The sequence below is a fragment of the Bombyx mandarina genome, chromosome 19, assembly GCF_030267445.1.
Source record: "Bombyx mandarina strain Sakado chromosome 19, ASM3026744v2".
Classification (NCBI taxonomy): Eukaryota; Metazoa; Arthropoda; class Insecta; order Lepidoptera; family Bombycidae; genus Bombyx; species Bombyx mandarina.
In genome coordinates, this window is record NC_143225.1 from 6,877,233 (window position 1) to 6,894,524 (window position 17,292).

The 17,292-nt window shown below is 34.6% G+C and overlaps 3 protein-coding genes across 4 annotated transcripts in view; 1 reads left to right on the forward strand and 2 right to left on the reverse strand.

The window, feature by feature from the left end:
• LOC114242209 (ADAMTS-like protein 4) overlaps positions 1–5,473 on the forward strand; it is a 93,797-nt gene extending 88,324 nt beyond the window's left edge. For both annotated transcript variants that reach the window (XM_089735128.1, XM_089735127.1), the window contains exons 15-17: positions 3,461–3,638; positions 4,220–4,282; positions 5,090–5,473. In XM_089735128.1, coding sequence (XP_089591254.1) covers positions 3,461–3,638; positions 4,220–4,282; positions 5,090–5,193 — 345 coding nt within the window. In that variant the 3' untranslated portion in view covers positions 5,194–5,473. The remainder of the gene's footprint in view (positions 1–3,460; positions 3,639–4,219; positions 4,283–5,089) is intronic.
• Positions 5,474–6,125: 652 nt separating this feature from the next.
• LOC114241255 (uncharacterized) lies at positions 6,126–9,836 on the reverse strand. The gene is made up of 3 exons (XM_028172060.2): positions 9,479–9,836; positions 9,021–9,213; positions 6,126–6,829 (listed from the first exon to the last, which is right to left on the reverse strand). The coding sequence occupies exons 1-3, from the start codon at positions 9,710–9,712 to the stop codon at positions 6,543–6,545; spliced, it is 714 nt and encodes a 237-aa protein (XP_028027861.2). The 5' UTR covers positions 9,713–9,836; the 3' UTR covers positions 6,126–6,542.
• A 5,224-nt stretch (positions 9,837–15,060) lies between these two features.
• The window catches only part of LOC114244941 (ADAMTS-like protein 4), a 158,765-nt gene continuing 156,533 nt past the window's right edge, over positions 15,061–17,292 (reverse strand). Inside the window, exon 17 of the mRNA XM_028176909.2 lies at positions 15,061–15,989. The gene's annotated coding sequence lies outside the window, so the exon portion shown is untranslated. The remainder of the gene's footprint in view (positions 15,990–17,292) is intronic.

Below are 17,292 nucleotides of genomic sequence, written 5' to 3' on the forward strand. Positions count from 1 at the left end.
TGTCATCAAAGTGTTTTTAATTATTTACATGACTAACTAAAAATTATCAAAAATTAGATAGTTTATTTAACATACGTACTTTACCAATAAATTTTTTGTTTCGCAAGTTGACGAATTGTAAAATTATCAAAATAAATGTAAAAGATTCAATTTGTCAACTTATATTAAATTAATAACCTAAGGAATACAAAGATACCTAATTTTATACATAAAATATGTACCCCATATTAATATATATTATGTATATTTTGACCGCATATATCAACAAAAATGTATGTTTGCATGCTGTCCAATAATTTCAAATATGTTTGGTATCGTTATCTTGTGTGAGTACTATTGAAATGGATACAAAAAAAACTCTAGACTACATTTGGGTTTTACTCCGGCTTGTACGTAGCTGATACTCTCATAATATAATATACAAATGGAAATCGAAGCCCATACTTTATGTCTCACTTCTCATATTAGCTTGTCTGGCCATAACTCAAATGTATTTTAAAGTGCAATAAATAAATTTGTAGTAACATGAAAGTCGTTAACGGTTTTAGTTTCAAAATCAACTAGCCCAATTTATTTAACATCTGTGAATGCTATTGTTAAAATATCTTCTTTCAGTAATAAATCTGAGTGTCTTTGGAAGTTGAAATCAAACTCTTTAAAGTGGCTCTGCAAATCTTTCTTAGAGCGGGACTTACCGAGAAAAGTGGTTTGTCTAGTTCAAAGACAGTATATAAAAAAAATATGCACTCGTAAATTATAGTAGCCATCGTGTTCTCAATAAAATAAAATGTAAAATGACACCTGTGCTAGTTTAATAGCGCTATATAAACGCTATTAACTAATTGAACGCGACGTTTCGTGATAGAGTGTATAATTACTCTGTAAAGCTTGTTAGATATAACGCGACACTGAAACCAATGAAGTTCTCGGATTTCATTGACAAGGCTACCTATCCTATAGCAAGGCTAAAATCGTTCTTCCAGCTCTCAGTGTTGAATATCTTAGTTGATTACTTCAGATCTAATTGATGCTACTAAACGGGTGCAAGGTATTCAATTGTAGGAATGGTATGGAAATAATATTCTAATCAGCCTATACCTACATCCAACCGTCTACTTCTTGGACTCCTTCAAGGATGTTGGACAAGATCCACATAAGTTCTTTAGGAGTATTTGGGACGTAATTTTTTTATAGCTCATTTGATTAGAAGTACAGCGCAGATATTGACTTTTTTATATCCAATAAAATTCAGCTTGATACGTGTTGGAATGATGACACTGTTTGCTTTTCACATCGTTAGAAAATCGTTTTTTTTAGTTCAACTTATTCATAAAGATGTAACTGTGTCAGCTGCTCCGTCTGTCAAGGTATATTTAATAAACGATGGTGAAATCATGATGCGACAGAGAAGCTCAGAAGTGCGCGTTTGGAATGGTATGGACATGTGATGAGACAAAATGAAAATGAGGTTGGTAAGAGAATGTTAACTATGAATGTGGAAGGATATAGAGGAAGAGGTAGACCTAAGAAGAAATGGATGGATTGCGTGAAAGACGTTATGGGTAAGAAGGGAGTGAGTATATGATAGAAGAGTATGGAATAGACATGTGTAAGTAATGCGAGTGATATTACTCGGGTAATATTACTCTACGATGTAATGCAACATCACACATTACGCGAAGGAAACAAACATCACACTATCACCCAACATGTTTCTTTCTTTGTCGTGTAATGTTGCTTAATACACGAACGGAACCGAGCGAGCGAGACAGACTGATCGACGCAAAATAAATGAGCAAGCGACACGGAATTATTCCTAGTGATTTTGAACCGTATGTCCTGGCCGCTAGGTACATTTTTATACCTATGGTACGTCTGAATTTTAATATAGGTATTATTTGTGTTTATATTTTTCATGCGGCCAGCCGGTAGTTCCCCGCAAGTACTTACTTAATTTTTTATTCGCAACTTTTGTAAAATCGCTAGTCGCTCGTAATTGTTTAGTAATATTTCATATTAATTTTTGTGTTTGATTTGAATTACTTAAGCACTTGTTTGAAGATAGTTTTATTATTTGTTTTAATGCGTGTTTAATAAGTGAAAGAAAGAACGGCGTCTAAATGAAAGTACAGTCCTCCTTGGATGCACTTTGAGGATATCGCGCCGAAACAATGCATCTACTGCTCTCGTATATTAACATTATTGTCGAGCTCAATTTGCAGTCTAAGTCGCCATATGAAATCCGTTCATCCCACAATAAATTATATTAAGTAAAAAATAAAATTATTATATTATTAAGTAAGTCAATCTCTGTCAAGTAATACACTACTGTAATGACACACCCGAATCATTACTTAAGTGATGTGTTCATACACATCACTTAAGTAATCATGTGTTCATACACATCTAGACATGTGTAAGTAATGCGAGTGATATTACTCGGGTAATATTACTCTACGATGTAATGCAACATCACACATTACGCGAAGGAAACAAACATCACACCATCACCCAACATGTTTCTTTCTTTGTCGTGTAATGTTGCTTAATACACGAACGGAACCGAGCGAGCGAGACAGACCGATCGACGCAAAATAAATGAGCAAGCGACACGGAATTATTCCTAGTGATTTGGAACCGTATGTCCTGGCCGCTAGGTACATTTTTATACCTATGGTACGTCTGAATTTTAATATAGGTATTTGTGTTTATATTTTTCATGCGGCCAGCCGGTAGTTTCCCGCAAGTACTTACTTAATTTTTTATTCGCAACTTTTGTAAAATCGCTAGTCGCTCGTAATTGTTTAGTAATATTTCATATTAATTTTTGTGTTTGATTTGAATTACTTAAGCACTTGTTTGAAGATAGTTTTATTATTTGTTTTAATGCGTGTTTAATAAGTGAAAGAAATAACGGCGTCTAAATGAAAGTACAGTCCTCCTTGGATGCACTTTGAGGATATCGCGCCGAAACAATGCATCTACTGCTCTCGTATATTAACATTATTGTCGAGCTCAATTTGCAGTCTAAGTCGCCATATGAAATCCGTTCATCCCACAATAAATTATATTAAGTAAAAAATAAAATTATTATATTATTAAGTAAGTCAATCTCTGTCAAGTAATACACTACTGTAATGACACACCCGAATCATTACCTAAGTGATGTGTATCAACACATCACTTAGGTAATGATTCGGGTGTATAGATACAATGTATTCGTCGTCACAGTATCTATTGAACGCACCGAGTAATGTTAAGAGTGATGTGTAATGTTTTCGAGTAATATCACCTGTCTGTAAAAGTGATGTCATATCACATTACATTGGGAAGTGATGTTTTGCGCAAGTCTAGTATGGAAGGAGAAAACATGTTGTGCCGACCCCCAGGTGAATGGGAAAAGGGCAGGATAATGATGATGAATAATGATGATGATGGTGAAATCATATTAATTTTGCAGTGCACAGGGAACTGTACATCTGAAGTAGGTTTACAAACGCGATCAGTAATCTGTGCTCAACCTGAAACCAACGGCACGGGCGGTGAAGCTGATTGCAAGACTGCGAGACCTCATGAGCAGAAATCTTGCGAAATGCGCTGTCCTACCATTTCTACTCTACCGCCAGATTTGACTATCGGTTAGTACATACCACAGCATGTAATCATATTGTTTTCTTTCATAATAACATTTAGCAATTATTCAGTTTTCTAGATAATTCCCAAGAAAATAAATGGGCCATTGGGAAGAATCAAAGTCTGATCCTATTATTTTTTGAAAAATAGCCCATAGATTGTTGTGTTACGGGATAACCTTTACAACTAATAATTAGGTAAAAAAATCTTAAAATAAACACATACCTTTAAAGTCGAGTAGTGAATTCAGAATAAATGATAATTCTACTTTCATTTTATATGCTACTTACTTTTTCCAAGCAGCTTTGCACAAAAAACCTTCGGATATCAAGGTGCATACAAAGGTACCATTTATATATTTATATATAAAAAGTACCATATGTGCGTATTCTGTATACCTCTAATATAGTACCGGTGCGATCGGTAGAGTAAGAAGAAACAAACTCAAATTCGGACTTATATCCATTATCAGAGTATTGATTATAAGAGTCACCACATAACAATCTGATTACTAGAATGACAGTGAAATATGCAGCTTTTACATTAATATATTCATAAATATTTATAGTTATAACACATCTTTCAGAATCTCAAAAAGTCGTTACTTCGAGTAATCGGCCTCCCATTATTAGAGAAACCGGACCTAGAGGTAGGTTTTGTTTTAACTATATACCTCTATTTCTTTGGTGATCTCGCCTATCGCCTCTATTTCTTCGGGGGTTGGCTCGCCAGATATTAAGCGTATATTTAAGCAGACTCAGGTCCACACCACAACGTGAATCCCTCGAGACATACTACGATGTGAGGACCAGTTCTGAATTGTTCTGACATAATACCACTCCAACTATACAAACAGGAACGTTTGGCTATTTTACAGTGGAAATGGAACTATATCGTGGCTTATTATCACGATTGTCAATATTCACGTGAGATAATATTGATATCCTCTGAGATCATATTCAAATGCATTTTTAACAGTCTTCAAAGAAAGGAGGTGATTGTAAATTCAATAGTACTTATTATCTGTGGTTCCTAAAAAAATCTAGGTGAACAGATTTTCATCATTCTCGTGTGGTCCCATATCATTTGTGTCATTCTCAGACCAATAGTTTTTTGAATTATCTTTAATGATGCATAAATAACTGGCTCCGAGGACATTCAGATACTAATTTTATTTTGTCATTATAATTTTGGTTAAATATCTTCCATTAAATTGACTATCGTATATTGGATTTATTTGTAAAAATTTGGTTGTCATCTGATATTTATATATTCACAGACAACTTATTATCTAGTTTTAGTGTAACCAATATTTATATAATATCTTATAATAGCGGTTTATTGAAACGACTTTCGAAAACCTACCCTAAATCTCTAAAATAGCAACACATACGATAGATTAAAGGAATTTATTTCGGTTGATCACTTGATATTCTGTTTTTTTGTTTTGTTTTAGAATGCGAAGATAAACTGAACAACTGTTTCCTGGCGGTTCAAGCTCGCCTTTGTCATTATAACTTCTACGTACAGAACTGCTGTTATTCCTGCAAAGGACTGTGAAAGTACCGTTCATTCTACGATGAAGTAAATGAACGGTATCACAACTTTATGAATGAATTTCAGAATAAAAGCGGGCAGCGTCGTACTGTTCCTGCACTTCATAGCATTACCTGTCATAATAAGGTATTCGTCGTTCATCAGTAGTTTCATAATCATTTTTAGAATATAACGCGATTGAATATGTTTCATAAATATTTTGTAGTGTAGAAATTTTAATTGAAAATATAAATTGACTCGACCGTGATTTTTATCCGTTATTTTAATAAAATAAATTTAGTATTAGTATATGTATTATTTTTTGAAATCCTGATATCTTATATAAATATGATTATATTCAGATTTATTATGACTTTCAGATATTACAGTATTCTTAATTATAGAAAAAAAAAAAAACTAGAATTAGTTAATGTAATTTGCTTATTGGTGTGATATTTAGTGTAAGATTGGATAATAAAAACAAATAAAGAATCTTTTATGACTTTTATGACTATGACTTTTTTTTCATCAGAATAACGTACCTAGATATACACAAATGCTATTTAAAAAGCCAATAAAGGAAACAATAAGAAATCAATCAATCAGTAAGTATCGCTTTTGTAAAAATGATAAAAACTATCACATTTCAATTTGAATTTTGTTTTTGTTTTGCTATGTTGTACAAGTGTATTAAACTTCTTTTTTTTTATTGCCTTTGTAGGCAGACGAGCATACGGCCAACCTGATGGTAAGTGGTCACCGTCGCTCATGGACGTCAGCAATGCCAGGGGCAGAGCCAAGCCGCTGCCTGTATTATACAAAGATATATTAACTGAGCATTAACTTAAAGTAGTTTCTAAATAAATAATTTTTGTCCACACAACGCTCTATATTCAAATAAAAGAATATTTATTTTAAAATGTTATTTATTAAACAAAGAACAATAAATAGACTTTTAAAACATTTATTTAAATGTATCTTAGTTTCAAGTTTAGATAAAACTGAAAAAAGTACAAATGCAACACAATAGTCAATAGTGACGTCAATGAAATTTGTATCTATGTAAAATGATACAAATAATTGCCGTTTCACGTCTTGTAATTCAAACGTTTATATAGCGTTCCTGATTCTTACTAATATTCGTGTAGTCTTAATGTTATTTGAGTGAAATCAACAGGTCAAATATAATGTTTGAAATTATAACAAAATTGAGTGCGTTATCTATTGCAAGTGCCTTTGAAGAGTTATACAAACAGCGATTTCAATGAATGTATATGTGTAATATTTGTTTATTCATATACATTCTAACTGCAGGTAATACGTGGTTCTTGAATATGATACCATGAGTCAATGTTGTAAGGACCATCACTAAGCTAACGTTTCATATACCTCCTAGTTAAATTTGATACCGTAGAAGATAGAACACCGATCAGCGCCATTACTGTAAATGCGATAGACAGATTTGCATTCACGTCACCCATAACTATCCTGTAGATCGTATCAAAAGCGAGACATAAACAAATAAAAGCTACTGACACGGTCAACAAGCCAAAACAAGCGTGAAGACTTCTCAGTATCAATGCGGACGTTTGTTTAGGGAATATCAAGTTCACTACTCCTCCAATGAGACTTATCACAGTCAAGATTAAGGCGACGAGACCTGGAAAATAAGGAGGTTGTATTAATGTGGCGTTCTAAAGACGGTTATGTCAATATTATGGCTATCTGTCGACAATTAAAAACAAATCAGTCTTTTGTACCTACTGACATTGTACACTAATGATACGGCATTTTAATCATCGTTGCTTATCTGCTCAAATAAATTTTACAAAACAAATCAATGTCCGATAGATGTAGAGAAAATTAAAGATTGTGATGTCGATGCAAAAAATTACGTATTATATAGTATATTATTATATTTAGTTATTTCTCCGTGAATCATTAATACGTTTCGGTCTGAAGCTTGGGGCATCCGATATACCGTAAAAACTGAGACTTAGAACTCGTGTCTCAAGATGGGCGGCGGCATGGACGTAGACAGACATGGATTGATTGACAGCCGATAGACATGGCATTGATGCCTATTGGCTTCGGTGACCACTTAACACCAGGAGGGTCGTGAGCTCATCCACCCATCTTCGCAATGAAAAATATAGACATATTATTAAAATTTAAAATCGTTAAGTTAATCATTAGTTTTTTAGTGTCATTCTTTTATTTTGGACTTTTCAAGTACCTACTTGACAGTTTTCGTAGTCAAGGACATCTAGTCTAGGCGGAGTCGGAAATAATGTACAATAAGAAACACGAGATTAAGCCGTAAAAGTAAATATAACTATGTCTACGACTCGCGAGAGCCAAAGAAAACACTAAAATATTTAGTAGTCTTTAGATTCTATGTTAGTGGCACTGACTATTTAGTCAACCTATTTAGGTTGGGGAAAAATTATTTTCGCATTATAATAACAAAAATTATTGTAACAAAATCTCTTTGGCTATAGTATTTGTATCTGACTAGTTTTGATTTTGGTTAAAAGTTTAAATTTTAAAGAAGATGATTCCAAATTCGAATTAAGAAAATGTGTGATTTTTATTTATTTTTCGTACTATCAAGGTGAGTGAATCTAATGAAGAAATTCGATACATCTTAAAATTTTACTACAAAAAAGGTAAAATGCAACGAAAGCCGCGAAAAAAATTTGCGGTGTTCATGGACCTAGTGCAGTGTCTGTGAGAGTAGCACAAATTTGGTTTAAGCGTTTTCAATCCGGAAATTTTGATGTCAAATATGCACGTCGCTCTGGTTGCCCTGTTACGGATAAAATGGATGCCATTTTGAAAAGGTGGAGGTAGTTACGACGTAGCTGAAGAACTGGGAATTGACCACAAAATAGTTTTGGCGCATAACTATACTTGAGACCTTAGAACTTATATCTCAAGATGGGAGGCGCATTTACGTTGTAGATGTCTACGGGTTCCAGTAACTACTTAACACCAGGTGGGCTGTGAGCTCGTCCATCCATCTAAGCAATAAAAAAAAAGAAATTTGAAAAAAACTGGGTACATCAAAAATGCTCGATATTTGGGTACCTCACGAGCTCACTGAAAGAAACCTAATGAACCGTGTACTCATTTGTGATTTTTTATTACGACGTAACGAAACTGAACCATTTTTGAAGAAGCTGACAACTGGTGATGAAAAGTAGATCGCGTACGACAAAAACGTGCGAAAAAGGTCGTGGTCAAAGGCCGGTCAGGCTTCACAAACTGTGGCGAAACCTGGTTTAATTCGCAACAAGGTAATGTTATGTGTGTAGTGAGATTGGAAGGGCATTATTCATTATGAACTATTACCACCAGACAAGACCATCGATTCTGAATTCTACTGTGAACAACTGATGAGATTAAAGCAATAAGTTGAGAGAAAGCGGCCGGAATTAATCAACAGAAGGGGTGTGGTTTTTCATCATGATAACGCTAGACCTTACACATCTTTAGCCACTCAGCAAAAATTAAGAGAGCTTGGCTGGGAGGTGTTGATGCATCCGCCGTAAAGTTCTGACCTTGCACCTTCAGATTTCCACCTGTTTCAATCTCTTCAGAATTTTTTAGGCAGTGTCCAGTTAACATCACGAGAGGACTGAAAAACCAATTGTCGCGGTATTTTGATCAGAAGCCCTAAAATTTCTATAGCAATGGGATCATGTCCCTACCTACAAGATACCAAAAAGCTATCGAACAAAATGGTACCTACATACTTTAGTTAAATGTAAATAAAAATTATTAAAAAAAGTGAGTTTTCTCAAAAAATGCGAAGAAACTTTTTCCCCAACCTATTATAATAGACTCACCTAGAATACCGTGAGCAGTCTGCATATGTTCATTCAAGTTGGTAAACCTTATGATACTGCCAGCAATTGCAAGTATAGACCCAGAAACTTGCATCACCCAGTGCACCATTTTCTTATTCGGATATTTTAAAGAATTAGTCCAACCATTGTTCGGACTGAAGGTCAATATCGCTTGAGACATTAAGATCACGTACTGAAATTTATAAAAGAAAACAATATTATTTCTTCCATACAAACAAAATAGTCGGGAATGTTTATAATTTAATTTTCACGAATATCTCTTGCAAGGTTTTCTTATGAACGTCTGCATAAAAATTATGAAATTCAAATGAAAAACATCTCCTCTGCTGACCTACATATTGTGTAGCCGTAACTAGGTCAATTTTGTTGCATTTTTTGTTTTTAATCACGAAACGGATGCTAATTTTAAGGTTTAACGAGTTAAACAAACTACTCACCCCTGTAACGCACAAATAAATGTGCTGCTTTAGATTGTTCGTGCCGTGGAAGACATTGGCGAATATGAATGCGCTGAGCGCCACCGCGCCTATCAGGACGTGTGTCACAGTATTCACGACATTTAGTACGATCATGGCTACATTGATTTCTTGTCTTTGAGCCGTGGGTTGGACATTGGCTTCGACACGAACTGGATCTGCCGGCAGCGGAGGAGGCGGTGGAGGCGGCATCATATTCGTTACTCAAATATTTTCTCACGCGAGACAAGTGAAAATGTTAAAAACCACTAGTGGATTGATTTATCGATCCAAAAACTCGTATCTGATTTGTGTTATCTTTCGATTTTGTGATAACATATAGGCGTGACTAGTAAGTTCCCTTTGGAAGTATTTACGTGATATATTACTTTTGGTATATTAATTGTGTGATGTCCATAATATATTACTTTATCGTTCGTTGACTTTGTTATCGTGACAATTTATTAAAGTGCTATTCAAAATTACTTCCCATTAATTATTATAATAATTGTAACCGCAAACATAGTTATCGCAGATAAAGATTGAAAACAAACACTATTTTGGTATTGTATTGCTTTATCAACAACAACAATCTTAGCACAGTTAATCATTCATTATCATTTAGGTACTCTGCACTAGTAGTTACTTAAATTTTTACAACACTAACAATTCTAGTCTATTTTATGTGCCGTGCCGGGAAGACTGGAACTTAGAATTTGAGATCTCGAGATGTGTGGCGACATTCACATTGTAGTTTCCCTTGGTTCTGATAATTAGTTAACACACGGTAGTCTCATGCTCAATTCAATAAAAAAAAAAACGGTTTTTTTCTTCCCATCTATGCTGACAGCCTTGAGAGGCTATTTCAGCTTCGCCTTAACGTGTAGGTGAGCTCACGGGGCTCAAATCGGGAGTGTTGCTAACACTGGTCCTAGCAAGAGCAGTGCTTCGTAGAATCTACCACCGGATCAGAGACGCGACCCACTGAGAAGATCCGGCGAGAAACTCAATGGGCTGTGTCTATGGGTTAATTTACTCGTCGAGTCCTTTGTCGCAAGCGACGGGTTCGGTGAGTACGGTGACCGGAAAAATCTGTGTTCAGTATTTCATATTCAAAAATAATTAAACAAAGGCATATTTTTTAGGATGAACAATTTATTTTATTCGCAGTGACAAACCAGAAGTTCAAAGATACATAAATGGCATTAAGACAATTCATTACAATTAAAAGCACAGTGACAATGTTGTTTTCCGTCCATTTTCTAAACGATCTCCCGTCAAAGGCAGCACAAAGACTAGCCGTAGACAAGAGTAATGTACATACATCGCTAGTCGATTTATTTATCCAGGAAATGCTTAAGATCCATCTTAGCTTGTATGCGTAAATCGCTAATATCCCGTTTAATAAGCCTATTAAACTGGCAATTAGTGCACATAAACCTGAAAATAAAACTGTACACGCGATTATATAAATGCTTCAGACAAAATTACATCGTAAAATAATTTACGCATTTAAGAGTGAATTTAACTTGACCCGATTCATAATAATACTTTATCCTCAGTATTTTTGAAAATTTATGCATTGTCGAGAAGTTTTATTTCGGTTTTCACGTTTAAAACTCATTCTGTGTTACATAATATATACATACGTAACAAACTCAAATAAAAGAAATGGAAAATATAAAAGCGGTAAATCCTACGATCAAATTAGTTTTATCTGTGTTCGATTGTAATAAAAGCGTAAACCAGCCTTACAACAAATAACACTTTGAAAGCCTGAATAATTAGAAAGGCCTGAATAGGAAGAAAAGAAAGAATCGTTTGGTCTATGGTATTTTTTGCCCAATCGTCGCACACCGCGGATACAAGCAAACCCGAGGACTCTTCTTGCAATTTCATAGTATACACAATTTAGTTTGAAGCAATCATGAAATGCCCGCTATATACTGCTCGTATAGCAGCAGATTTGTTTCATCTTCTGATCTTTCCAAGCAAAACATTTATAATCGCTTTAGAATTTAAGTAACACATAGCCCGTATCTCTACACTTATTAATGTAAGATTTTTCAATAGTCATTCAGAATTTTTCATATTATCCAAACACTCTACTTGTCACATTCGCGTTTTGATTATCTACGTGTAATAAAATCAAATCCGCTAAATTATAATTTGCGTAAATATTGCTGGTAGGACTTCTTGTGAGTCCGCACGGGTAGGTATCACCACCCTGCCTATTTCTGCCGTAAAGCAGTAATGCGTTTCGGTTTGAAGGGTGGGGCAGCCGTTGTAACCATACTGAGACCTTAGAACTTATCTCAAGGTGGGTGGCGCATTTACGTTGTCGATGTCTATGGGCTCCAGTAACCACTTAACACCAGGTGGGCTGTGAGCTCGTCCACCCACCTAAGCAATAAAAAATAAAATAAAATGGGAGAGCATTTGCATTTATATACCGGTTACAATGAACATCTTTGTACTGTTCTAATCTTACGTAATGTTTCATGCAGACTATTGAAATGAATAGTTTTTTCATTAATAATATCAAAGCACTTCCAGATAGCACACAGATAAGTCCCAAACATTGCATTATCCAGTGAATTTTAATTTTCTGCTGTCGTTGCAAATATATAAATCAGCGTTCCTTGATACCTGAGAAATTGGTACTCGAATTCAATAGTTTTTGTTTAATAATTCACAAATTCACAGCCATCTTTTGATTGTTTTATTTATTGCTTAGTTGTGTGGATGAGCTCACGGCCCACATGATGTTAAGTGGTCACCGGAGCCCATCATCAGATATCTGCAGCGTAAATGCCGCTACCCACCTTGAGACATGAGTTCTAAGGTCTAATTTTAATTACAGCTGCCCCACCCTTCAAACCGAAACGCATTACTGCTTCACGGCAGAAATAGGCAGGGTGGTGGTACCTACGCGTGCGGACTCGCAAGATTTGTAGTTTTTTATATTGTTTTTCGAATAGGAAGTATATTTATGCAAAAATAAATTTTGATGCTAACATTTGTATAATATTACTACAACTGTAAACAACTTAACCCGATTACATAAACAACAATATGTAACTGATAATACTTTATAATTATCAATTGAATGTGTATTACACGCGAACAGAATACAGACGAAAACAGAAAAACAAATCAAAACATTGATTATAGCATTATTGGTTATTCTAAAAGTTTTATAAAAAATATCTTCGTTTGAATTAATTTTCCCATTTACACGTTTAGGTTGAAAACTACCTGTAACAGATTCAGACATTTCGATCCTATAATATAATAGTTGATTGGACGTGCGATTATAATGTGTTTATTTATAGTACGAGGGCGGCACTGAAAATTTCGGGAATTAACGAAGTGACTCAACATTACTATTTAAAAATGTATTTATTGCTTTTCGAAGTATTCTCCGCGAAATTTGACACATTTTTCCATACGATGGAACCAATCATTGAAGCAACCATTCCATTCGGAAGTTGGGGTCTCCAAAATGGCCGTTTTGTAGGCGTCCACAGCTTCTTCAGGTGATGAAAATCTCTGTCCACGCAATTTATTCTTTATTTTAGGGAAAGTGTAGAAATCATTAGGGCTTAAGTCGGGGCTGTACGGCGGATGGTCTAATAATTCTATGTTTTCTTGCTCTAAAAACTCTTTTGTTCTGTGCGCGGTGTGAGAACTCGCATTGTCGTGATGGAGGATGATGCGGCGGTTGCAGTTCTGTTTACGGAGTCAGAAACGACCTGTGGCAAACAAATGCTAGCATACCATTCTGCATTAACCGTTCTTTGTCCCTCAAGAGGAATAGTCGTAACATGGCCGGTTTTGGAGACAAACGTGGCCACCATTTTTTTTGCAACACTCCGTGAACGAACAATTTTTGTTGGCTTTAACTCATTTTCGAACACCCAAACTCGTGACTGGTTTTTTGTTTCGGGTTCGTACGCGTATATCCAGGATTCGTCACCTGATACAATGTTGTATACATCATTTGAGGATCCTGCGTGGAATCTTTCGAGAGTTCTGACGTACCAATGTAACGCGAGCCGCTTTTTGCTCTTCACAGAGCGAATGCGGTATCCACCGGGAAAACAACTTTTTTACACCTAATTGTTCATGCAAGATTATTTGTATTTGACATGGCATGAGCCAATGTCTAAAGTTGCCTGAATTTCGCGGTATGTCACATGTCGATCTTCCTCAACCAGCTTACGCACAGCATCAACGTTTTCTTGGGTGACTGCAGTTTTTGGACGACCTTGACGGGGATCATCACTGAGCTTGACACGTCTACGTTGAAACTCAGCAAATCAGCGATAAATTGTGGTTTTGGATGGGGCTTCATCACTAAATGCAGATATCATCCGGTCAACACACTGTTTTTGTGTTAAACCACTTCGAAAGTCATAATAAATCATCGCTCTTGAATTTTCTCGAGTCAATTCCATTTTCTCAACGACTAAACAAGTTTGACAAAACCTAGTGACAAGACCGAGAATCTTTTTTTTTAAAATAAATAAATGGTATTCGATTTTTAAAACCAAGGAGTTTTCAATTAAAAATATTTTAATATGACAGGAACAGTGGAAATATTCCATTCCCGATACTTTTAGTGCAGCCTAGTATATAGATTTCATCACGGAATAGATAAATAAGGTATTCCGTGGATTTCATAAACACTCGTGAAGATAGTAGGTACGTTTAGAACAAAGAGCTCTTCAGAATGTTAGTATAATAGAATGTTAGCTCAGTAATCTAGACTTGTTTTAAAATTATGACTATTATTTTTTAAATATTAGTCGTTCTTAACGAATTTCTAACAAAGTTAACAGTTTCTCTGCTCTATTTACTGGATAATAACAGATTTTAAAATTGTAAAATGTTATTATTTTAAGCTAACGTAGTTTTGCCTTACAAATTTCTTTTTATAGGTCTAAATAGTGCAATCATTAATGACATTACTGGTCCATAAAATTATTACCTTCACATATTTCATATATGCTACAGTATTCTCTGACTAAAATTGTCATGCGGCCGGTACAGAAGGCAATATTCTTTTTGCCCAAGTGTATATTTTGTGTGCCGGAATTCACAGCCAATCTGGCATTCTATGGTTACCAGAGTGTGAAATCAAAACGGATGACTACTTCGCGACAAAAATAGACAGGGCGATGGTACCCATGTACCCTACCCATGTTGGCAGGCTCATTCGCGATTTACGCTTTGTATAATACATAGAGGTAGCACCCACAGGGTACTCTAGGTCTATAATAAGATTCATTGCCGCATCAAAAAGAGTCCATTTCTCTAATTAAAAAATCTTTGTTCTACGCTATGCAAACGATTTTTTTTTTAGCTTATGAGCTTTTTAAATATTAAACCAAGAGATGAGATTAAAATACACTACTGAAAATAAATCGATTTTTTAAACTGAATACAAATTTATACATTTAATGTCAAGCTTCATAACTCACACAGATATCGAAATAGGGATCTATTAAACCATAATAGGAACGCAAAGACGAGGTTCTGGATCAAATAAACGCAAACTATAGTGTTTAAAGCTTTTATTTTATTTTTGTACATTGTTATATGCATAATTAGTAATGTTTCTTTAATGATAATTTAAAAGGGTTTGATTACCCAAACCGATATTAATAAGTTACATATTGTGATGATATTTCACTTAAATACTCATTTAAATATTAAACAGCCGGTACGTAAATGCACTATACATGAAAAAAATAACTATTTACATATTTCAAAAGTTAATAATACAGAAAGGATCCATGTTGGGATCGCCAAAATAAATTACGAAGGAAATATCTAAAAATAGTAAAACTAAAATAGAAAACTCGAAAAAAGAATATTATAATTTCTCATACATTCAATAAAATACTATTTTGTTCTAGAACTAAATGCGTAGCCTAATTTTTAATTACGAACGATTACAACATACAATGTAGTTAGAATGTTGTTAATCTAAACATAAGTTGTCATAATCATGAAAACATTGTTTTTTTTTTGTCAACTTCAGGTAAGTTCCGACTATTCTACATTCCACAGATCAGCTCCAAACACAACTAAACCGGAGATCACGGTACTACATCTAATACTTAAAAAGACAAGAATTTATATAAAAATACACGCATTGAAGTCGATACGTTCCTGTAACATATTAGCAATTTTTTGAAATAGTATGAAATCTTCTTTATAAATCGAAGGATTGTGATCACACATATGAGTTATTTTGGCAAATAAACACATACACAATTGTCTGATAAACGCGTATACATTGGTCTGTGTTATGTGTCAATGTTATTTAATTCGTGCTGAAGCTACATGCAGTGTTTGTAAGAATTATAAATTTACGTAATTGTATCGCTTTTACATAATTATGTATTTATGTTACGTCTCACTATGCGTCCGTTTTGTATCGAAATACGTATCATAGCGCCTTTAGCAGTTCTCACGAGTTTTCCTGTAAAAAGAAAAGAAATGTTGATTAAATTTGGGATCCTTTTTGTTTTTTTCATATATGGTGGACTAGCGAGAAGAATCAGAAAAAATATGTATTCCGCCAAACACTTTGAGACATGAGGTCGATATCTCATTCCACGTGACGGGAATCTAACACTTTCAGTGTGTTTTAGGTGTACATGACGACCTTGGTACCTACTCGTGCGTGCCCACAATGTGGTATTTCATATCTGGATTTATATTTGTTCTTGTCCGGCTTAGCGCATATATTTTCTTACTTATTCCTTAGATGGTGGAGCTTACGGGCCACCTGGGGTTAAGTGGTTACCGGAGCCAATAACTATAACGTAAATGCCGCCACCTACTTTGAGACAAGACTTCTGAGTTCTCAGTTGTAACAGTACGACGGTTGCCCACCCTTCAAACCGAAACGCATTACTGCTTCACGGCAGAAATAGGCCGGGTGGTGGTACCTACCCGTATGGACTCACAAGAAGTAAACGACACAGTAAACCAGTGCATGAATAGCACTGGTAATTGCGCTCGTTAAAACGTGCAATTCAATAAAAAAAAACATGTCACCTTTCGAGATATCCATATTCAATTAAATTAAATATTATCGAAGCATAAAATGTATCGACCCGTATTTAATAGCTTTCGCTTGCGGTCTTTCATTATTCGGGTGATTAGGTTTTAGAGGCTTCGTTCAAAATATTACTAAAATAACGTTAATAGCACTTTTCACACAAGAAGCCTTGAACTTTAAAATTATTTTATAAGTAATATTTATTAGTAATAGTTGACCCGGCAGACTTCGTAGTGCCTCAATTAATTTTGTATAAAATAAACTTAAAAGAAACAAAAGGAATCCGTGCGACAGGGGACACATCAAAGAAAAAACAAAATTGTTTGTTTTTATATAATTCCAAGCATTTTCATATTTATTCACCTTTTAAACCTTCTCTGGACTTTCACAAATAATTCAAGACCAAAATTAGCCAAATCGGTCCAGCCGTTCTGGAGTTTTAGCGAGACTAACGAACAGCAATTCATTTTTATATATATAGATGATAAGATAGATATTGTATTTATATTTATGAAAATCTGATAAAAATCTTTTTTTTTGTTCATCTCAGTTAACCGTAAAATAATGTTACTGATACTTCTTGGGTTCCCGCCAGTTCTATTTACGTAAACGTCAGCAGATTATAATGTGCACTCGTAGTTATTGCTTTTTTTTTATATTGCAGTAATACCGAACATGAATCATAACATTATTTTGCAAATTTTATATATGTAAATAA

Bases quoted from the DNA above. Each gene is read 5' to 3' on its own strand.
- LOC114241255 (XM_028172060.2), bottom strand. From the start codon at position 9,712: ATGATGCCGCCTCCACCGCCTCCTCCGCTGCCGGCAGATCCAGTTCGT. The intron at 9,214-9,478 runs GTGAGTAGTTTG...TATAAATTTCAG, and splicing joins TTTATTTGTGCGTTACAGGG to TACGTGATCTTAATGTCTCA. The intron at 6,830-9,020 runs GTGAGTCTATTA...CTTATTTTCCAG, and splicing joins GACTGCTCACGGTATTCTAG to GTCTCGTCGCCTTAATCTTG.